This window comes from Etheostoma spectabile, chromosome 4, assembly GCF_008692095.1.
Source record: "Etheostoma spectabile isolate EspeVRDwgs_2016 chromosome 4, UIUC_Espe_1.0, whole genome shotgun sequence".
NCBI lineage: Eukaryota > Metazoa > Chordata > Actinopteri > Perciformes > Percidae > Etheostoma > Etheostoma spectabile.
This window is the reverse complement of record NC_045736.1, coordinates 12,055,233-12,078,790: the sequence shown is the minus strand read 5'-3', so window position 1 is coordinate 12,078,790 and position 23,558 is coordinate 12,055,233. Positions and strand designations below refer to the sequence as shown.

Below are 23,558 nucleotides of genomic sequence, written 5' to 3'. Positions count from 1 at the left end.
ATCAGCTGGAGGGATGAAATGCATGAGTTCACGTAGGCTAATGTGGTTTTTTTTTGTCACTCCCAGTCCCTGCCAGTTTGTCTCGAATTCAAACATCGAACATAGCTTCCAGAAATCCTTCAAGTCTGAGCAAAACCGCAACCAACCATGTCGCAAAGAGCGTCCCGACCCGGTGCGACTGCTCCTGTGTTCCCCAAGAAGAAAGAAGTGACATGTCGCCTGGACACGGAAACCCGACAGAGTACCGTCCATGTTATCGGCACATATTTAAAAGCATCTCTGAACAGGTAAACTGAAATTACATCACCGACTGTAAGAGACGCAGGCTATAGCTAATAACATATGGATACCTACTATTTAGCCTACGGTTTGCAGGTTCATAGCCTAGCCTAGCTTAGCCTAGCCTACTTGTATTTAGTATTTAAAACATGATTAGCCCGCATGCTTTATTTGTTATTTTTCTCGTGCTACCTATGGCTGCTCCACCTGATATTTACACAGACAGACAGACAGACAGACAGACAGTCCCCCCCCCCCCGTCTCCCGATAACCACTCTGCTCTGATTGGTCAGCAGCCATTTGTAGCAGCCTTTATTCTGGCTTATTTGCTGCTGACCTGGCAGTGTGCAGGACTACCGTTCGCTTCCTGATAACGGAACAATCAGCGGGCATTAGTGCCAGTAGCCGAGCAGTCTGAGTGGCTCACACACTGCGGGAGGACTGCAGCCATGCCTCACCCCCGGACTCTCAGCGTAGGCTCTCACCAAACTACACGCATCGTGTGCGTGGTCGGCTCGGAACTTAACGTCCAGCTGAACAGGTAAACTCGTTCAGCGGGATGCACGCACGCGCACACACCCTATACTATATTTATAGCAAATTGTTTGTGGAGTTTACTTAGAGTATGTCATATTCTATTCCATTGTGAATGTAGTTTTTATTCTGTTGTGAAAATACTCACATTCTTCTTTGAAAATTATTTTATGACAGTCTGTCATATTTTTGGTTACTGTTTATGGTTTACACAGCTTATGGCTACGTCTCTTTCCACATTTTTATTTGAATGATGTGAACTTGTCAACAGCCAGCTGTTTGCATCCAGGGCTAAAATGAGTTGTTCAGTTTTGCCAGTTTATTAGGTAGCCTCTACATATCTAAAACCAGTGCAGACTAATACTTCAATAACAGTCCTATAATACATCAGTGCCCTTCATTAAGTTTGTGATGTTCAGGTTTTATAGAAAGCTGTTTAAGGGAAGTGTTGAGTCATCTGTACGGTTATTTCGGCAGCTTTAGTTATTGTGCTGTTGAATTACTCCACCCCATTGACATTAATAAGGGTAGACTAAATATAGCATCCTCCAAATTATCTTGGAATCCAAACCTCTCTAAGCCAAAAGATGAACATAGCCTTCATGAATGTAGAATTTACTGCAGGACTGTTTGTATAAGACTGCGTTTTAGACGTGTACCTAATAAACTGGGAGCTGAGTGTATAGGAATTCCATTGTTATCACACATCAATAGAGCTGTGGGTCGGGTGTCATTTGTATGCAGATGTTAACGGTGGACCCGTAGAGTGGATACAGTCAACAGTCCTCCATTGTTGCTGTCCAACAGAAAAGAGTTTGTCCTAAAGAAATGGAGGCAACACGCTGTGCCAACTGCCAGCCTCCGCAGCATAACAGAGCAAGGCTTGATTACAAACTGGACAGAGTGGGAGACTGGCACATGTTCCGGACTCCCAGGGGCTCTGAGGGTGTTTTGTAATATCCATAAAATAAAAGTGTGCTATTATTTGACAAGACACCCATTCTCAAGGCCTTGTCATGAAACGTGGCCCCGTTTTTAAATCTTAAAGAAAAGGTTTATTTTAAAGCAAAACTTAGTATTAAAAGTGTTAAAAGAGTTGTTGTTGTTGTTGTTGATGTAGTCATTCCTCCTCTCCATATCGGCCAACAACAGATCGTGTCCCAACGTGATAGGAATGTAAGCGATCAGTGTCACAGACCAGGCTCAGTGAGCTAAAGAGGGGCACCACACAGTATTTAAAATAATAGAAAACAAACAGAAAAACCAAACCAAAAAGGGTAGATGATGATTATGATGATGGTGTTAGACAGACAGCCTGCCTGCCTGAATAACCTAGGTGTAAGATATCATGGCTCCACCCATCTCTACCTGCAGAAAACCTGCGAAGAAAAAACAAACAGCAAGAGGAGCACTGACAAGGCCAAAGGCTGTCACTTGAGACACAATCATCATCATTGTGATATATAATAATTAATGTATAATCATAATTTATACTCTTTATTGATCCTCTATTGGGAAATTACACTATACATCTGATGTTATTACACACAGGCCTGAAATACACACACATGCTCAGGTCCTATACATGCACCAATGGAGAGATGTCAGAGTGGGGGGTGGCTGCCAGTGCTGGACCAGCACCCTGAGCGGTTGAGTGGGGTTCAGTGCCTTGCTCAAGAGCACCTTGGCTCTGCCCAGGAGGTGAACTGGCATCTCTCCAGCTACCAGTCCCCCCTCCGGTGCATGCATGGGTACAATGCATTGTACAATGGATACAATGCATTTAAAGTTTAGCTAAAGCTAAACTGTTTAAGAGCTTGACCTAATAGTTTGTCTGTGTTGTGACTGATGACATCCAGTTGGTTATGTGGCTGTATGCTGCCTATTTCTAGAGATCTATGTGGTAAAGGCCTTACCACTAAATAGCTGACACATGCGAAACCTGAGATCTGATGGTAGTATAGTGTTGAACTATCAGATGTCTTTGACCTTAGGCACAATATAAGCATGCCTTAACCTGAGCAAATATTCTAAGAAAAAAACAAAACAGGGACTTTGTTGTCTATATTTTTCTTAATCCTGGAGGCGCCAACATGTTCTAACAGGCTCTGCAAGCAAGGCGTAAGAAATTTGACCACATGCAGTTCTAGTTCTTTATTCAGACACTTTTAAAATCCTCTGCATCCTCATGTCATTTTTTTATCACGTCTGTTTGGACACACATCATCCTAATTGTTTATTTTAAGAAAACCCTATGTGCATGAATCACTTTTCTTGCGTTGCCGCTTCCAAGCAACACAGAATAAAGCATGACTTACTTCCTCATGACTCCAGCTGCTACTTTGGCTCGCCACCTGTCATGAAATTTAAGCTTCCCTGCATATGGCATCGCTCGTCATCACCAACACCCGCACTGTGTGTGTATTATATGTTTCACACAGTATGTTTAACATACAATATGCATCAAAAGCTGCTGTTTCTCTTCTTCGTAGGAGTTCCCCTCCCAGGTCCAAGTTCTTCTCCGTGAAGTGCACTGCCAATGTTCAGTACAGCATCAGCCCCCCCGCCCCGGGAGAACCCCTCTCCCCCATCCCTCTCAATGGAAGCTCAGTACTACTCATCAGCATGAGCCGTGCCAGTGAAACTGAAAATGATAGCAAGGTAAAGTAGAACAGAAGTGCACCAAGTCAAATGTCTTGATTCCAGTGAGTGCTGAGGTGTAGGAGTAGAACAGCTCCAGGAAATGAATCATTTTTTTTTAATAAGAAAATCCACACCCAGAAACATGATTCAAGGTAAAACAAAAACAGCCATGATTTGAAGAAATATTCGCATTTCAGATATTGAATATTAGTTTGTTTCAGAGCCTGATCTTTAACAGCAGAACAAAGAATCTGTGACTTCTGAATATTCTGCAGTTATTGAAGCAAAGTTATGATTTAGACTAGACTTTAACTAGAAATATATCAGGGACAAACTAATCATCCTCAAAGTATTTGTACCTTTTTTTTTCTTCATTTGAGTAACTTTCCTGTTGTCCTCGGGTCAAATTTAACCCATATTCCAAAGGTTTTTTAATGAGAAATTTGCGTTTCTTTCAACCAAATTATCAAAAACTAACATGGATGGGTCAATACAACCATTATTCTTCCAAAGTAAAATAAAAGATCAGTTCAATACTTTCATTGAATTTGGGTGTTTTATTCAATTTCATAGCAGTTGGAGTAAAACAAATGATAAAATAACATCACAAAGAGTTGGAAATAGCTTCATAAACATGGGGAAAAAGCACAGGAAAAATGTGACTAAAAAATTGTTAAGAAGTGACAAAAAAAACTTTGGGGACAAAAGTGTAGAAAAACACTACCACAACGTTAAAAAAAAGAAAAGAAAAAGTTGTGCGCTCGACAGGAAGAAAACACAAGGGCTAATAATGTAGCACTCTTCAAATAACCAGAGGAGATGTTCAACATTAAACAGAGCTCAGTAGCTTTTTGCCATGCAGTGTGACACTCCGAGTTTTCAGTCTAACTAAATGACTTGTGCTTTTTTAATAAGTTGTTGCATATTTCTAATTTTGCAAAGTCAATTGAATATGCACAAAACGTTACCACTTGATGTGTTGTGTTTCTCTTTTGAAGGGAGTTGAAGAGAAATGATTGCTTAAAGGCTTTTATTTGATTGTCTAGTTTTATGTCAGTGTTGATGCTTCTTTAAGACTTTACAATTCTAACTAAATGACTTGTGCTCTTGTTTTTAAAGCTTTCTGTCCAGTACTACGGGGAGAATAAAGAGGTCTTGGGGAGAGCAGTCCTGCACCTGACAGCTGTTGGTAAGTTGGCGTAACGTTGGTATTTTTGTCGCCCCTACAGTGCTGGAGCCATGCGAAGGCACTCTGTGATTAACAAAGTGTGTCTGTCATGCAGAGATCTCTCTGGATGTGGATGCTGACAGAGACGGTGTTGTGGAGAAAAACAACGTTAATAAGGTGAGCTCCAATATGTCAGACGGCTGTACAAAACCTGAAACCTAATGAAGGAAATATTTTCTTTTCTTTTCTTTTCACTTTCTGATAAACAATACCAGGCCAAGTGTGACAAACTCAGCCCTGCGTATTATTCATATTTTATTCAGCCTGGTGGATGTTATCAGATCGTTTTCTCCATCAGAGGCGAGATCTCTCTCCGATCTGTTTTGTTTAAACATGTATTCTTTCCATATTTGTTGTTTTTTTATAAGTTTTAATATGTGGCAGGGTTGTTGCTGAAGTTAAAGTCCAAGCTGTTTCACAAAACCTTTTGTATCTTTAGATCTTCCCGCAAATCAAATTCACTCACATCTGGTTTGTTGGGAAATTATTAGGGATCCTGGAAATGGGGCCCTAATGGGCACGGAGCCATCCTATTGGTCAACTGTGACTCCGAGCAGAAGTACCGGAACAAAAAACCAGATTGGGAACACGACTATGTCACCAAGGTGTCAGGTAAAATAGTACAGCGCTCTCTTTGTTCACTCTGCACCATTCACTCTTTTATTACAGCAATACAAGGCCACTCATATGTGCTTTGGCAAAGTCAGCAGATGAAAGTGTTGATAGGGTAAATAAGTGTGATTAAACCACAAATCTAAAGACCTCTGTGTGAGTGTAGAGGGCAGGTTGATAAAGCAGACCTCTCAAATGATGGCAGTAGGCAAAGCAGTTTAGCTCAAGTGTGAAAAACAGATGTTATTCATTATAGGTGGGTGTGTACTTCCCAGTAGTTTATTGTAAATATTACCCCACATTGATTGTAATATTTAACTTAGGAGTTTAAAAGCGTAAAAAAGACAAAAAAACATTGCAACCCGTGCATTTAAAGTCCATGACACACCTGGCTGAACGTTACCATAATGTACAGATCTGAAGGACATGTCTGTCATGGTGCTGCGGACCAGAGGCCCTGCCAAGCTCCCAGAGGGCTACAAGCTCACCATGCACATCTCTCAGGGCCACGCCGAGAGCGTCCGAGTCTTCAGGTCCAGATCCCCTGAAGCAAAGGAAAACACACTGCGTGAGTAAAGATGGATGATGCAACAGGCATGTCATTCAGCTGGGTAATTAAAGCTTTAGTGCCGAACTTTTTTGATATCAATGAACGTCCGTTACATTCAAGCCGGTGCCAAATGAGATTAAAATCTGAATAAGACCATCAGCTCCACACAACTTTCTCTGTATTTCTCAGTCATTTTTGTTCAGAAACTGCTGTCATCCGGCGCAGAAAATTGAGTCAATTACCTTTTCTGAAGAGTCAATCATATTTTTTTTTTCATCCTCCGTGTCCTCTTTGGCTACAAAAACTACATAGAGGAAAGGTGGGGGTGGTGCGTGATCACAGAAGGCTTGTATCATGTGGATGCTGAGCAAATTTTTTTGTCATTACTTACTGTAGAATTCCTCATTGGGGAAACAGAAACTACGCACTATAGCTTTAAGGCATTGTGTTTTATTTTGATATCTTTAAACCTTTTTTTACTAGCTTTATTTTATTTTTATTTTTTTCCAATGAAGCGCCTCAGTATTTGAGCCTTGTTTATGTTGTTCTTGATTAAAGTGGAGAAATTCCTCTACACCAACTTTGTGAAGAACTATCCACTGGTGCTGAGCAGGGACGTCCTGTGCCAGGAAGTGCCTTACTTCGGAGGCGTAGCAGAGATGACCTTTCACGTGGAGGGCCTCAGGTTTCCTGACAACGACTTCGATGGACTCGTCAACATCAACCTCAGTCTGTTAGAGCCCATCGCCCATGTAAGATCTGCAACGTGACACGCACCACGTTACACAGCTCCATGTCATCTCCTACCATGAGTTCCTTATGCTATTTAATCATCGGTTCTCCATAAGACAAGGGCTGCAACTAAGGATTGTTTTCATCCGTGGATTCATCTGTAGATTATTTCCATTAATGAATCGATTAGTTGTTTGGTCTATAAAGCATAACATGACCTCCTCAAATGTCTTGGTTTTTTTCCATAACTCCAAGATATTCACTTTACTGTCATAGAGGAGTGAAGAAACTATAAAAAATATTCACAAGGAGCTGAGATCCTAGAACTGTTTTTTCATAAAAAAATGACTAACTGAATAATCGCTAATTAATGTAATCGTTGAAGACTAATCGATTAATCTTTGCCACTCTACATATGACTCTACTCTAATTGTTCATGATGAAATTGGGAAAAAAACAACAATATAGTTTGACTAACATTCTTAACTCAAGGCCCACTCAATAGTTATTTTCATAGCTTTCAATCATTTTTCCCATTTTTCTTCTTTTCATTCTGGTTGAAGGCTCTCTACGAAGCTAGCAGACGGACTTTGACATAAGATTTGTTTTTGTCAAACAACTATTTCCAAAGTTAAGAATGAATTTTCACATGAAATGATAACCAAGCTGAACTTAGCATGTTATGTGAATTTACTAAAGTAAAGTTGTTTACCAACAAAACAAAGGCTAGATTACATTTGTGTTATGTTAGATTAGATTTTTTTTGTCAAATGATTTGGTCACTTTACATTACACACCAACACAAAGAGGAGTGGAGATAAATGAAAATATTTTAACAGACATAGATAATGGATGCCAATGCATCATTATTTTACCACTTTTGACAATGTAACTTCCCATCCATATCATTTTCAAATTCATTAGAAAGATTTATTTGATTCTTTTTTGGTTTTGATTTATTTATTGATGCTTTTATTTTTAGTATTTATTTTAGGAACTGAAATGAGGTAGAAAGGTTGTCTAAATGACATACTCGTTGCAGTTAAGGTATCATGTGTGTTGATGACGTATGTAGCTATATGTGTAGATTGTATATTTTTGTGTGTATCAGTGTAGCTGGCAGTACTCCGCAGCCTCTCATGTTTTGACAGGAGATCCCTGAGACGCCTATCTTCACAGACACAGTCGTGTTCCGAGTGGCACCGTGGATCATGACACCCAACACCCTCCAGCCCGTGGAGGTGTTCGTTTGCAAGTAAGAGCCGACTGATGAATAATAAAGAGGATGGGGACGATAGATGTGTCAACACACTGTTACAGTATGGCAAATTCCCCTAATTTTAACGTGTGCTACCAAGAAAATGACGCTTGTAGATGATTTGTCATTGTAGTTTTATATGTCACTCCTGAATCAGCATTTTGACAAGACAAAGTATTGCTTAGTGAAATCTTCTTCCTCTGTGCTCGCCTTCCCAGCACTGCTGACAACAACCCGTTCCTTAAAGGAATGAGGAACCTTGTCGCAAAGAGCGGGTACAAGCTCAAGATTTGCCAGGAGTATGTGAACAGAGGGGATCGCTGGATGCAGGTAAGGAATCTGAATGTGTCGCATAAAAAAAAAAAAGGTCTTGGAAAAGGAGAAATGTGTTTCTTTTTGAAAAAATGACAAGCCAGAGAAAAGTTGGAAACACTGCAATAACGTTAATTGATTTCTAGATCATCCGAAAGAAAAGGAATAATGAATTCAAATCCGCAAAGTTACATGAAACATTCACAGAAAAGACAAAGAAATGACAATATAAACATCTGGGAAGTTGTAAGTTATTAAAAACATCTGATATGTATAAAGATATGACGGGGGAAATATAACTCCTATCACCTATTTTTCAGGATGAGCTGGAGTTCGGCTACATCGACTCACCTCATCAACAGTTTCCTGTTGTTCTGGATTCCCCTCGAGATGGAAAACTCCAAGATTTTCCATATGATGAGTTATTGGTGAGATGGAAAAACTTTTCTTACCAAATCAGATACATGCATCAAACACTGCTCCGTTACACAGGAGCCCTTACCCCAGTGAAAACCAGGAAAACAGCATCTATTTGTCCCATAGGGCAAACATGAGAAAATGGCTCAATCTGGTAGAAAATTGTAAGCTTAATTTAATAAACTGCTCGATTCAATACTGTACAGGTCATGGAATCAAAATTAGTGGTACATTTTTTTCCCATAAGGTTCTGAGCATCTATATTTTGTCTACACAGTTTATGATAGACTCATAGGAGCTGAGGTTGAACTTCCAAAATTCAAAAATAAAAATAAATAAAACTCATATGCTAGCTAAAATGTATGCCACATGCATTAACACAGCCAAAGCGAGTGGAAAAAAAATTAAAATGTCAAAAATGTCTCAAGTGACGCAAAAAAGTTTAAGTCAGGCCCCACTCTACACAAAAATAGATTTTAATGAATTCATGATTTTGGATTTCTCAATTAGGGAGATGGAACAGATGTAATTTTAAGCATTTTAAAGTACCACAGACATAAATTGTTGTACAAAGGAGGGCATTTTCAAACGTCTTGTAACCTATCTGGTGTGGATCTTCAAATGGCGTCATTTCCTCAGGGCCCCGACTTTGGCTATGTGACGAGGGTGGCCGAAAGAGAAGATGTGAGCAGTCTGGACTCATTTGGTAATCTGGAGGTTAGTCCTCCCGTCACTGTGAACGGGAAAAAGTACCCCCTGGGCAGAATCATCATTGGAGTGGCCTTCCCCACGTGAGTCTGTAACCGATCCAGAGTTGAGTCCCTGACTCGTTATAAAGAATACAAATAATTTGTGTATAATCCTAATCATTGTTGTAGGGTAGCACGGGACACAACCCAGAATGTGGCCAAACATGTGTGACCATTACTTGTGTTGCTCTCTTTCTTTAAGGGCAACGAAGGGACGGAACATGACCAAAGTAGTGCAAGACTTCTTGTGGGCTCAGAAGGTTCAGGAGCCCATTGCCTTGTTCTCTGACTGGCTCTATGTCGGCCACGTAGACGAATTCATGACTTTTGTTCCTGCACCTAACAGAAAGGTATATATTACAAAAAACCTGACCTGCTACAGTGAAGCGTGAAATGGTTGACGGGGAAGACGGGGAACTGCTAGATGTAACCTGATAGGCTCTCAGGACAATGAGACAGCAGGTGTTATCTTTGTCTGTTGTGTTCCTGTGCACAGGGCTTCCGGCTGCTGCTCGCCAGCCCAGACGCAGGCTACAAACTATTCAGAGGCTTACAGAGCGACGGACACGGAAAAGTCAAAATGTTTGAGGGTAGGCCTGTCTTTAACAACATTATCTGTGTAAAATCTACTGTAATCTGCACTCCATGGCCAAAAGTATGTGGACAACCAGACATTACACTCATATCCTATTGTTGTTAATTCCTCAGTCCAAAACCATGGCTGTTAAAATGCTGCTGTAACACTGTCTGTGGGAGGGCTTTCTACAGGATTTTGGAACCTGCCTGCTGGGATTTGCTCCCATTTAGCCATAAGAGCGTGAAAGCCTGCTGGCACACTGTCAGCGTATCAACTCATCCCAAAGGTTTTGGATGTCGGTAAGGTCGGGGTGCAGCCTGGGGCATTTGGATTTCCCTTCATTGGGACCAAGCTAAATCATGAAAGCCACAGACTGTGCATGCATTGAGGCAGCAGTGGTCTCCACGCAGCCATCCACATAATGAATGGTCTATCAGAAAGCCAGGTAGTAAAGGAGGAGTCATAGCTTTAGCCAACATGGTTCCATTGCGCTAGAGTCAAGTCAGTTTCATTCATATAGCCCAAAATCCCAAATTTGCCCTAAGAGGCTGTTCTTAACACCACCTCAGCCAGGTTTTGGCATTGTTGATATTAGTGTTGTTGCTGTCGCTTTGCAACTTTTCTTAAAGCTCCTGAGCAACAGTTTACATAGTGACGGTTCCTCCAAAGGCAGTTTGTTTTCTCACACTACCAAGTTTCAAACTATTTATACACAGAATGTGCTTCAGCACTCGGCAGCCCTTTTCCAAGAGCTCGTGTAGCCTACTGCTTCACCATGAGCGTTTTTTGCTCTTTGTTACACGCACCTCACTATAACATGCTGACTCATTGGAAAGCTGGCATCCTATTACAGACCTACGTTTAAAGAGAAGGAGCTCTTTTGCGACCAAATGTTTATCGGCAGAGATGCACTCATTCATAATGATTTTAGAGAGCTCTTAGCGATGGGTGGGTCTGAGTCAGCTGAACCTACTAATTAGCAGGAGTGTCCGCATACTTTTGGCCACACAGTGTCTAAGCCCAGACGAAGATTATCTTGAGTACTGCTAGCATTGCTTATTTTGTGTAAAGCACTTTGGAACATTGGTTTTGAGAATTGCTGCTGTATGCTAATAAGAGACAGACCAAGGTTACAGAATGTAATGAGTTATGCAAACTCTGTATTGCACATTACGGGTAATTGAAGTCTTTTTGAACTGCGTGCTCTCTCGCAGAGCTGCATTGACTGGAACAGAGATGTGCTGAAGAGAGAGTTGGGCCTGGATGAGGAGGACATCATTGACCTGCCAATCCTTTTCAAATTAATGACGGAGGGTGAGGAGGAGAAGGAGGAGGACAACGTGCTCAGAGCAGTGGCTTACTACCCTGACATGGTGTGTTCAGACCTGAGCTGGTTTTTATCAGTGGTTGTTTCCAATATAAGAGGCATTAAAGTACTCGGTAAATGTTAGGAGCTCATAGCACTACTGTGAGTCTCATGATCTGTCACTTGTGTTTCCAGGTGAACATGATAGTCCTGGGGAAAAACCTGGGCATCCCGAAGCCCTTTGGCCCCAAGGTGAATGGCCGATGCGCCCTAGAGGCCGAGATGTGCTCCCTGATGGAGGGCCTGGGCCTCAGTTGCACGTTCATCGACGACTTCGCCACCTACCACAAACTGCTGGGAGAGGTGCACTGTGGCTCCAACGTCCGCAGGGAACCGTTTCACTTCAAGTGGTGGAACCTGGAGATGTGAACCTGAACTCAACAGTGGATGGAGAAAGCGGCATTTTCCAAAAATGTGCTTGTTTAAGAAAATAGCACATTGCCTTAACATTAGACTGGAAGAGAGATTTTCACGTCACAGCCTTACATTACGTCTGAGTCTTTAAATTATCTTAGCTTCTTTTAAGCTGTTAAGTCAACGCTGAATTCTCTAAGCATTTCCCACAATATTTAATGCAGCAAGAATTACCCCAAGCGTTTGATCTATTATGCATCTTCATCTTTTTTAAACATTTTTGTTGGCTTTATTTACAAAAAGGATGTAAAGCAATATGTACAAACATATCTTTTGAACAAGGGCTTAAGCAGACTGTTGACAAGAACAGAAATACAATCATTTCAATCGAGCACATAGAAGATCCAAGACTCCCAATCTTGTGGTTTGGACCGGCCGTCGGCATGTAGCGCAAGCACAGTTAGATGAATGGTACCACATGGTGATGTGCTGTAATAATGTAGAGCCACAGGAGGGCAGACTTCATCTACTCAAGCATTTCCAAAGTCCAGAGGAAAATCAGTTGAAATCTTATCTTTTCATAAATCAAATCTAAAAGGCTGTAATATACAAATGTGTCATTATATCCAAAATGTACCTTTCTAGTTATCTAGAAGTCTAGAGTCAAATGCAGAATGATTTGTAGCTATACTCCGCTTGAAGAATAGAATATATAGCCAGCTCTACATTTGGTCTAGTGTCTTAAACCTTTTGTCTTTTTTTACAAACTGTAAAGGCTGTCTTTAATTTGCCATAGACAATACAGCTCATGCGTGCTTCAGTCATATCACTGAATAAAACCACTCTCCAGGTCTCCATCAGTTCTTTCCTTCACAACAAGCTGAAGACAGGGAAACGCTTCTCCGTTTAGGAAAGGTGAGCGGTTTCAGATTTAAGTTTTCTGTGGTCAGGCTTCAACACAGTATCACTATTCATTGTGACAGATATATATATATATATATATATATATATATATATGAATAAATAAATACATGTCTGCCTAGTTTTACATTCAAGCCCGCCGGCAACACAGTGCCTTTAATTATGACCCTCCTTTAAAGAAGCTCACGCGACACAATCGTTAAAAAGGCAATTCCAAGAAGAGTCACAGTGTAATTCATATTCAGCAAACAAATCAGGGTTTTTTTTCCCAAAAGGGTCAGCTTTTCGGCAGTAACTCTAAAAATGTAGCGCTGTAAGTCACATACATATATAATAAACTTTACAAATAAAGTAAGAAACTGACATTTGGCTCTTTATCAGCAATGTGCACTGCATCTGGAGATGTTGGCTGGTTTTCAATGAAACACAAATCACGGGGACAACACCTGGCACAAGTGTACAGAGGAGAGGCTGTTGGCAAAACGATTTACACCATGCACAGTACCATTGTATACACACCTGTGCACGGACATCAAATCAACATGTGGTGTATGACCTTGAAGTGGGGACTGGATGTTGCTGGTTGGGGCATTACCATAATTACACTTTATACTCTAACTATAAAGCATCAATACAGGTATGTTAAAATAGGTTTAGTTACAGACTTACTGTACAATAAAATTTTGAATTAAAAAATTGCAAATGCATTTTCTTTTTTTTATCCATCCCACCCCAGCCCACCCCACCAGGAGAAAGGCGATTGATGCTATTATGCTATTACAGCCACCAACAGCACAGGAGGAGCCTCCATTAAAACATGACAGAGTTACCAAAGCCGTCGTAAAACACGACAAATATCCACTGCAGAATACTCACAATAATAGATCAATAAAAACACAAAAAGCAGCCTTGACACACATACACACGCACACGCACGCACACACAACATCAAAGTTTAACCCATATACAATATCACAGTGGGATGTGAGGTTGACATTAAAAAAACATTTTTTTCTCTCTAGTGCATCTGTCCTCTCTATAGACGTTTTCACAAGCTAAATAAACACCAGTTTTTTGGATCGGTCTCAATTTCTTTCCCAACTCTTTTAGACACAAGATTAAACCCCTGTTCAAATCCTGATCTCTTAGAGAGGACATTTGAGTGTTTACAGTAAGACTTAGCTTTCAAAACGTCCTGGCTATAAAGTAAGTAAGCAGCCAGACTTGTCCTGCCGAGCCGGCTGACAGAGGACAGTCAGTAGTGACGCTGCATGGGTGTGGACGTCTTCCTTTGCCTTGAGCCACATGGAGCTGGAATGAGGGCGAGAGGCAGCAGATCCATGCCAAACATACAAAGGAAGATCTACCAGTCTCTGAGATCTAGCTTCTAACTCTACTCCTCTTTTGTGTCAGTGGTGGAGGTCACATGTCCTTGGCTTATTTTTGGTAAAAGGTGCCTCTTATGGGACTGCTGAGACAAAGAAAAGAAAAAAAATGAGACAAGCTTAAAGTAGAAGCACAAGAATGAGGGGTTAAATTGTGACAAAGTAGAAAACAAATGAAGAAAATCTCCATGGTCAAAGAGTCATTAAGTAGCCCCATGGATTACGAGAACATTAAGTCTAACCTGTAAATGGATGCCGATGCAGTGATCAGGGGAGTGTGTCTAACAGTTCTGCAAACAGATATGGAGAGAAAATGACACACTTAATATTGCTAAACACAACAACAGAACTTAACATCAGAGCAGCGCTGCAACTTGATCTCTCCCTCCAGCACCCCCCAGGAGCTTTGTATAGGGTTTGGAATGAAATGTCATGACGGTCATGTTCCCATCAGGATGACTTGAATTGAACTTTGAAGTGATTCCTTATCTCTTCGTCTTTTCTAGCGTCATCATCAGGTTATAATTATAATTTGTCTAAAAGTTTGGTTTATGAAAAATGTCTGCAACACTAATTGCCTTCCCATCAGCCTTAGTGCCACTTTAGGTGTAGTGCACATTATCAAATGTCAGCAGGGTGACACGCTAAACTGGGAGGGTGAACAACGTAAACATTAGACGTGTGCCTGACTACAGCCTTACAGAGCCGCTCTGTAGACTTTTAGCCTTGTTAATGTACTGTTTAGTCTATTAAATGTCAGAAAAGTGAAGACAAAAATTACCCATCACAAGTTTCCAGGACTCTGGTGACATCTTCAAAAGCCAAAGATATCGGCCCATTTGTGTGACGTCTTGTTGTGTTATTTAAACCTTCGATGTATCACTAGTAAACTTTATTTTTTCACAATTACTGTTTCAGACCGTTTATAGATCTCGACGTTTCCGACCGCACTTGAAAGCAGCTTTAGGAGAGAGAAATAAGACGAGTGAGACACAGCGAGTAGGCCTATTTTGTTTTTTTGAGGAAACATTCAGCTATTAAACCAACTCCAGGCCAGTTCAGTGCCTGTGTATCGTTTTTTACCCTTATAGTGTATTAACATAAAGTTTGTGTTTACTCTACGGGATTCCCACCAGAGATGGCAAGAGTACTCACTTCCCGTATTCGAGTAGAAGTACAGATACTTGTGTTAAAAAAATACTGATTTAACTTCTTTACTCAAGTAAAAGTAACGGCTTGGAAATTTACTGAAAGTATAAAAGTAAAAGTACCTTGTAAATGACAACCATTATTTAAGAAAAGCTACCTGGACCACACACCGGAACTTCAGTGGACATGGAGAAGTACTGATATTTGTGTTAAAATGTAAGGAGTGAAAGTTGCCACAAAAAAAAATAGTAAAAGGAAAAATCTACTTGAGTACAGTAATAAAGTATTTGTGCTTTGTTACTTCCCATCTCTGATTCCCACACTGCCTAAAAACACACTGACAAGTCTGACCTCTGGTTACATGATTGGCCACGCGGGGTTGCATTTCTCCAAAAAGTTGACCTGCGTTTATCTGAGTCCCTCCCCCCAAGCAACCCCTGCCGCAGCCTAAACACGCTACCACCATTCAACACGAGTGGAAAGACCTGCGTTTTTGCTGGACCGTCTGACGGCTGACGTAGGCCGTGTGAACAAGGACCTTACCAGACATTCTTTCCAGTGACTTTGCAAAAGCACAGAGTAAAACCCATCACTGAGGACAAGCAGGTCTCACCGATGAGGTGGGGCGCTCTGTCTTGGGCCGGCTGTCTGTCCCCTTCGGCTCTGATGTCTTCACTCCATCTGGTTGCTGCTGAAGACGAGACGCTGCTGGGAGGAAGGCGACAGATGCGTGGCTGTCATGGTTAATAAACTCAAGCACATAAGGCTGCCAGCTGTTGTAGTCTAAAAAAATATATCCCAACATGCAAAAGATTAATGGTTCAGATTGAATCATCAGTGATGAAAAAAGAAAAAAAGTGCACCATAACAGAAGTTGCGTGGGAATCACAGATAAGTTGGAAATGCTGTACCCTTCAGGCATACTTAACTTCATCCGTCTAATACAGTTTTCTAAGTTACACAGACCTTCTGGTGTTGGCACTGAGCCGCACTGGTGCGGCCGAGGTAAAATATTAAAAGTATTGGGTGATACTAATTGCTCGGGAAGCGAAGCGTGCTATTCATCTGCTCCATTTAGATTTCCCCCAGATACTCTGTATATGTGAAAGAGTTGACCTTCAGTGCCTGTTCCTCAAACCTCCACGCTATCAATGACCCTTTCTCCTGGACTTACCTGGGACACTTCCCTGGCTGGTACTGGACGCACTGTCCTCCCCCGCAGAGCTGTACACAAACGGGTCTCCCTTCAGTGGCGTAACACAAGACACACTTTCCTGTAGGAGGGGTAAAGGAGGTTAGAAATATTTCCCTCTTCTCTAGCAAAAATTTATAAAAAAGATCAAGGATCAAGCCTAATATTAACCGCAGATCTACTACTCTTGTTAAATGAACACATTAATATGTATCACTATGCAATGCATTTTGAGATCTGTCATTACTGGGATATAGAGAAATCCATCACACCTTATCCTACGCTTTGTTTCAATTGTTTAGATAACACACACACACACACACACACACACACACACACACACACACACACACACACACACACACACACAAAAAGTGAGACAGATACTAAATATGTCATTGACTCTGAGAAACTGTCTGCTGTTTTGGTTTTGGGGAAGCTAGCACTTTCATTCGGTGTTATCTCTCTGCCTGGCTCCACTCACCAGTCCAGTGTCGTACTCGTCCTCCGCCTCGGCCTCGTTCTCGGCCTCGTGCTCCTCCACTACGCTGGCAAAGCTGCTGGCGTTGGAGGAGGAGCGGGAAAGATCCTGAGCCTCCGGGATGGACGGCGCCCTGCAACACATCGCCAAACTACACACCTGGGTCACTCTGACCGCACCAACACCTGGGTTTTCCATACGCTGAATTTATATGGGCAGCACAATCAAATCATGTTTTATTTTTCCTTCCAAAAGTCTATGGAATTCATCATCTTTATTTCACAGCACCTCAGGAAGCACTTTCAGGGAAAATGACAGCAGTGTGTTCAATAGTTTATGCAACCCTCTTAATTAGCCCTACCTAGGGCTTTGCAATACTTACAAAACCTTACAATACTTTTGACCCAACAAATTAGCTCAAGTGCAGCCTTTAAGACCCCTTAAAGGACTATTCAAGCTATATAATGCCAAAATTATAGTCCATTCCAGAATATGTCTTGTCTCATATTAGCTGTAGACTGTGCATGTATATCATTTTATCAAATTTAAATGTGTATTACAGATTCTACTGGTTCTTGGATTTCCTCTAAACTAGAAACCTGCATAAATGAGAAGAGGATGTTGTTGGACCATCACTTAACATGGACATTGTGAATGGAATCGTGGATTTGGTGGCTTGTTTGATTCAAATGGCTAGAGAGGCGTAATGATGAGGGTAATCGTCCATGCAGAGTTGATGTTCCAATCTATACAAATGTATTCCCCCCCTGCCCCCCCCCAATTGATCAGTCACATCATGTAGCTTCTCAATGTGTCCAAATATAGTACAGTGTACTGTTATATAATACATTAAAATGATAATCACCTGTTTTTAGTAGCAGGGATTTCTGGAGAGCTGTGATTGGAGGAGTTGTCCGACTGTGAGAAGAGGCTGCCCTCCGGTGTCCTCTGGGTGCAGGGTGACACCTCTCGGCTTCCGGAGAGGGACGGAGATTGATGCATAAAAATACTGTAAGTTTACTTATTTCACAAGGTAAAACATTAGACAAACTCTTGATGAATTTTATAACAGAAGATGTTGCCCTTTAAATGCGCTTAACCACAAACTGCAGTTTAACTACTGTTGACATTTTTTTCTCATTGAAGTAACACACTGATCAGCTGCTATATCCCAAATACCACATGAAATAACAGCCGGGAGGCAGTAGGTATTATCCACCCGAGTGTGTGGTCATCTCCAAACACATTTGTTATGTTGTTTCGTGTAGTAAGCCTGTATGTTGGATATTTTCAGTAGCAGCTGAACGTGCTGCAGGTGTCAGTATTGATGGACGTACAGATCGTATTGTTTATCCCGTTATAACTATTTAATTATTTGCCTGGTAGCCACAGCGCACAGGCACGTATCGTGGGCAGCCCCACCTACTGAATACACGTTCCTGCACGCATTAGGCATGACAAATTGTTAAAAAAATTATGAGTTGCAGTCTACTGTCTTCAATAATGTTAAAACAGTTTGCAAAATTCATATTAAACTGGTTGCTTTCCCACCAAATAACCATGGAGACATTGTCTGTCCTTGTGCAAAGACACAGGATGTTTCTAGGGGCAGAGCAGGCACAGGGACTCCCAGATTGAAGATAAACTAATCAAATCTGTCGATTAACACTGACAACATCATCTTTGTCTCATGGTTATATTTCACTTATAAATGTGCCATTGTGGAGGGTTTCAGGTCAATCACTTTCTGTTCTTGGACTGAGAGTACTGTAAATTGAATCTACTTGCAAGTAAACACACTTTAACATCACTTCAGTGGTTTCTGTCTATTCTTGATAATGAAATTATTCTAACACACATAAAGTAAGGCATTGATAATCCTCCCTCTTGTTTAAAACTGCCATCCAAGTAGAGTAAAAAGTGTAACTTCTAATAGCTGATTTCCTCATTTTGATGTCTTTGCTTCCATCTGTTGCCACACTATTCTCTGGTCACTACCCACTCCCTGCTGATCAGCTGTGCTCTGTCCTCTCACCTCCTCTCTTGGACCTCCTGGATGTTCTCGATGCCAATGGCACTGCTGCGACGGGAACTGAAGGGCCCGGACTTCTTCCTGGTTGGGCTTTTCCCAGGAATGATCAATGACTGACGGTGGGCAGGGAGAGGATAGTCAGACACACACTATGGGGATAGTGTTACCATTTCACAACCACAGTCTACATTATATACAGTATATGATACAGTAGGCTACTGAAGTGAAAGATGTTCACATGTATGCTGTATACTGCGAAATAATGATGAATGGATGGCTTGATGAATCCTGTAATGTTTTACAAATCCTTGATGCTCTGGGCTTCTGGCAAGAATTGATTAGTAGATATATATTCTATATCATCTTATTTCTACTGCCTTGATTTTTATTGCCTCTAATGATTTGTTTTTTTCTTCGTCCTTTTCCCTGTGAAGTATCCTGTTGGGTAATCTATTTGGTACTGGGGTCAGACTGTGGAATTTTAAAATGTCTGGTACACATTTCTCCCTGAAGATCAAGTATGATTCATCAATAAGTAACTGTGTAAAGGAACACAGGTGGGAGTCTGTTTAGAAATGTCTTTTCTAAATGTTTTACTTTTCTTGCGGTGAAGGAATTCGTGCATGAAGCCCTGAGATCTGCTGCAATATGGAATGCATAAAACAAGAAAATGCAATAATCTGAAATGAGATGCTCTACCTGTAAAAAACAATCTACATTACAGGTAAGATTTAGAAAAATAAAAGGAGCTATAACAACCCTGGGTCCATGATGGATCATTCCCTTTCAGTAATACAGTATAATGCATGAATGAAAGAGGGTTACGCCACTGTATGAATGCATGAAGTTAGAATTAAAACCATGACTTAACAAATTTCACTATAACTTAATTTGTAACTCTTAACTTCACATTATAACATCTCACAGCCATGGGAACTAAAACAGGCACATTTTAAACTATAAACTACTAACTGCACACTTCCATCATGAGACATTATAAGACAAAAAGCAAAGAAGGGAGAAATATACATGAACCTCTTCTATTGTTCCTATCCCTATGGCACTGCATCGGCGTCCATATTTACTGGGACTTTTCCCTGGAACAAGCAATGACTGAGCCACACAAGACATGGCAAGGGAAGCACACAGAGAGAGAGAGGAGATGATGAATTGAAAAAAAGTAAGGGGGGGAAGGAAAAAGAACACATCATAAGATCCCATGCACAGAGCAAAGAACAAAGAATTTTAACAGCAAGCTGCAAAAGGGCTTGAAAAGGAGCTTGCAGCATGACTCATTAGAGCAGACATGATATTGAGAAAATAGTGAGAAGCAAAAGCAGACTGGAGATCCAACACAGGAGAGAGCACAGCAGGAGATGGAGTGCCACCGACGTAGCAGGCATGTTGGCAGTTTCTGCCCTGAGGATTACAGGTTTGTTTACTGATGCATCCAGAAGGAGTTAAAATGACAAAGAGGGCTGACAAACTCCAAAGCTAAGCGTAGTCCTTTCAAAAATGGGTTTAATACTGTACATTTGCCCTCAGAAGCAAGATAGAATCTTTGTTTTTTTCCTGGGGATTTTCTGGTGATTTTATCTAATTAGTTTTATCTCCTGTGACTTAAAAACAAGTTTAAAAAACAAAAGGTTTTGCCAGGATAATGAATCTGTCTAAATTCCATGCTTCTTTTTTGGTTTTGCCAGGTGAAATTTGTTTTCTTGCCAGGATGAGTTTTCTAAATAACTTTTTTTCATCTGTGAAAACGTGAAAAGAAGTTTTTTTGTGTAATAACTGAGAGCCTGAAGTGCACCACTACCCAATGATCTAAATAGAACTAAAAGCATTCAAGTTAGCCAGGTGAGTTTTAATTTCTCCCCGCACACACTGTACATATCCTATATCATATATTGTGTTAGCAAGTTATATAACAATAATGTCAAGTCTTTCTTAAAAGCTTTAGATTCAAGCATATCAAAGGATTATTTTAGGTACCTCTGTGTAGGTGTCTGTTAGTAAGCTAATGCTAGTTGAGGTGTCTGTTAGTAAGCTAATGCTAGCTGAGGTGTCTGTTAGTAAGCTAATGCTAGCTGAGGTGTCTGTTAGTAAGCTAATGCTAGCTGAGATGTCTGTTAGTAAGCTAATGCTAGCTGAGGTGTCTGTTAGTAAGCTAATGCTAGCTGAGGTGTCTGTTAGTAAGCTAATGCTAGCTGAGATGTCTGTTAGCAAGCTAATGCTAGCTGAGGTGTCTGTTAGTAAGCTAATGCTAGCAATGTGTTAGTAAGCTAAGGCACTTGCAAACATAACATATCCATATTCCTGTATAATAATAATAATAATAATAATTTAATAACTAAAAATGATTTAGCTCTAGAAAAAGGCTTAGCTCATTTTGATTAAAAATAACTTAGTGAAAAAATGCCTGCTGCACACGTTACGCTAGGCATTAGGGGAGAGCCGGGACGATTGAAACGCGGGACGGATGAAACATTCCAGTTTTCTCCGAGTGCGATGATGATAGACAGACTTCCTTAGGTCTGAACATAGAGCATGTTAACCTCCCCTATCAGCCAAATATCTTTGTTATTTCCTTTCATCCAGGAGTTACAGCCGATAAACGGTTTTGATGGTCAAAAGTAAACTCATTAGCGGTCACATTTTTTCGATTATTAACCAGGGTTTTTCATTTAAAGGTTTGACTACATGCTATTAGTAGACCAGTTAGTGTTCTCACAATCCCAGACTTTCATATTTCATGCTTGTTTACATAAAAAGCAAAACAGGCTATAATGGCATATGTCTATGTCGGGACGGATGAAACAGCTGTTTCAACTGTCCCCGACCTGGCTGGAACTCCATGCATTTTAAGTAAATGCACAAATGTCTGTGTTCGTACAATTATGTATGGTGGTGAGACATGGAATAGCAGTTTTAGAAAGATGAAAATATATTTCAGCCCACCAGGTAGGGGGGGTTGAGTTTTCCCATGTTATCCTATGGAGACTGACGGGTTGGGGCGCGTTATTTGGATGTCCATTAGTCTAACCCATGTAAAAACCTAGTGAAATGACATTTTCTACAATAGAAACATGATATAAATAGAAAAAGTTACTGTTCTAGCTATAAAAATAGCACAATCATCCACAGTGCATGATATTTCAATAACCGCTTCATACGCGCTTCAGGATGACGGGAATAAGTTGTTAACAGACATTCACAAAGACGCATAGTCCTGCACCAATCTAACTATAATAACACCTTTTGGAAGTACCATCCATGATATACAGTAAAATATTAAAGTTGTTGGAAGATTATATGGCTTAAACTGCATGTTTCATTCGTCCCCGCATGCGTTTATTCGTCCCGTCCAGGAGGGACGGATGAAAAATTACGCACGTCCACTTTTGCTGTAATAACTCCTGAACGGTTTTGTTCAAAGCTGACATGCAACTGTATTTGACAGATGACAGGTGTAGGTTGCGGTTACAAATATCAGCTTTCAGGTGATTCGACCGCTTTGTAAATTACGTTTAATTAAAAAGTGTTTCAACTGTCCCGGCTCTCCCCTATGTTAGCGTCAGGAACCCAGAGTTTTCCCATTCTTCCTGCTGATCCCCCACGTCTTATTGGCTGTATCCACGTTTATCTTCTTAAAAATTCAGTTTTTTGTTTTGGCAGCTTGTAAAAACTTAGTTATGGGTTACTGTTGGCAACACATCCCACCACACAACACTTTCTATTCTGATTCTGTTGTTTGCTAGCAGACTTAAAGGTCCAGTGTGTAACGTGTTCATTATCAAAATCGGTGTTGCCCGTTCACAAGTGTGTCATTTTTCATAATTATTTATCATCATCATCAATTCTAAGTATTCCTATTGGCTTGACATTTTACATTTACATGAACTGGGGTAGACACTCCATATTCATGCGCCATCTTGTAAGACCTTAGCCGGTAAGGGACATCAGGATATCGTGCTCCGCCTTTTGCGTTTTTTGCGGTCACATGATAAACAGGAGTCTTCTTCTTCGCCGAGAAAAAGAAAAAGGAGATTAACAAGAGCAAAAGACCGGCTTTTTGAAGCGTGAAGGCTACCATAGCTGTAATATGTACAGTACTTTGAACTGCATGGCGCCAGAGAGTTGATTGTGATATATGATCTCAACGCTAGATGGGAGAGAGTCCTACACACTGGACCTTCAATTCACAAGAAGGCACCTTCACCCAACATAAAGTCAGTGGAGATGGTTGTTTTGCTCTCTAGTGTGGGTGGGACTTACAGGCTCTCCGTCTCTATGAGGTAGTGGTGTACTTTAGCCTCTTGTGGCAGGAATGAACATTACAACAACAAACACAACCTGTTTTACAAAATAGTAACGTAGAAAGATTTTCCTTGCAAAACCCCTTTTTTTTAACCTGTTCTTAAGTCATAAACAAAGGAGAGAAAACAATTTATATCAGAGACAATTTTTTTTCTTTGAACGTCCATAGATTCATTTAGTCCATTTTAAAATACTGCCAGTAACCAAATCCCAAACTTCGATGAACGTCCAAAGAGTTGAAACCCAATAAACCACATCTTTGAAAGAGACACAAACAGGACGGTGTCATTGCATTTAAGGCTTGTGCCATACATACTCTGCAACCGCACATGCACATATACAAGGCTGCGTAGAGAGGCTGGAACATTTGCAGGCGGAACCAGTCATGACAAAAGCAAAGTAAGGAGGGAGGGAGTCTGGGTAGTCATACAGCTGCTACTCTGAGCTCACTTCAAGACTCAGGATAGAGA

At 40.8% G+C, this 23,558-nt stretch overlaps 2 protein-coding genes across 6 annotated transcripts in view; one reads left to right on the top strand and one right to left on the bottom strand.

The window, feature by feature from the left end:
- On the top strand, window positions 1-12,445 carry padi2 (peptidyl arginine deiminase, type II). Its single transcript, XM_032513447.1, is given in 15 exon segments — window positions 1-287; window positions 3,306-3,474; window positions 4,576-4,645; window positions 4,740-4,801; window positions 5,176-5,296; window positions 5,712-5,864; window positions 6,405-6,598; window positions 7,730-7,833; window positions 8,055-8,166; window positions 8,469-8,576; window positions 9,205-9,356; window positions 9,517-9,664; window positions 9,811-9,927; window positions 11,049-11,264; window positions 11,393-12,445. Coding segments are annotated over 15 exon segments (2,100 nt in total). The 5' UTR covers window positions 1-147; the 3' UTR covers window positions 11,627-12,445.
- Window positions 12,446-12,802: 357 nt separating this feature from the next.
- The window catches only part of rap1gapb (RAP1 GTPase activating protein b), a 75,317-nt gene continuing 64,561 nt past the window's right edge, over window positions 12,803-23,558 (bottom strand). For 3 of the 5 annotated variants that reach the window (XM_032513442.1, XM_032513446.1, XM_032513445.1), the window contains 7 exons: window positions 19,807-19,884; window positions 18,775-18,884; window positions 17,605-17,712; window positions 16,743-16,890; window positions 16,241-16,340; window positions 15,680-15,774; window positions 12,803-14,003 (listed from right to left, as the gene is read on the bottom strand). In XM_032513442.1, coding sequence (XP_032369333.1) covers window positions 13,926-14,003; window positions 15,680-15,774; window positions 16,241-16,340; window positions 16,743-16,890; window positions 17,605-17,712; window positions 18,775-18,884; window positions 19,807-19,884 — 717 coding nt within the window. In that variant the 3' untranslated portion in view covers window positions 12,803-13,925. Of the gene's footprint in view, window positions 14,004-14,159; window positions 14,208-15,679; window positions 15,775-16,240; window positions 16,341-16,742; window positions 16,891-17,604; window positions 17,713-18,774; window positions 18,885-19,806; window positions 19,885-23,558 lie in introns of all 5 variants that reach the window. The other 2 variants (XM_032513444.1, XM_032513443.1) reach the window with 2 other exon arrangements.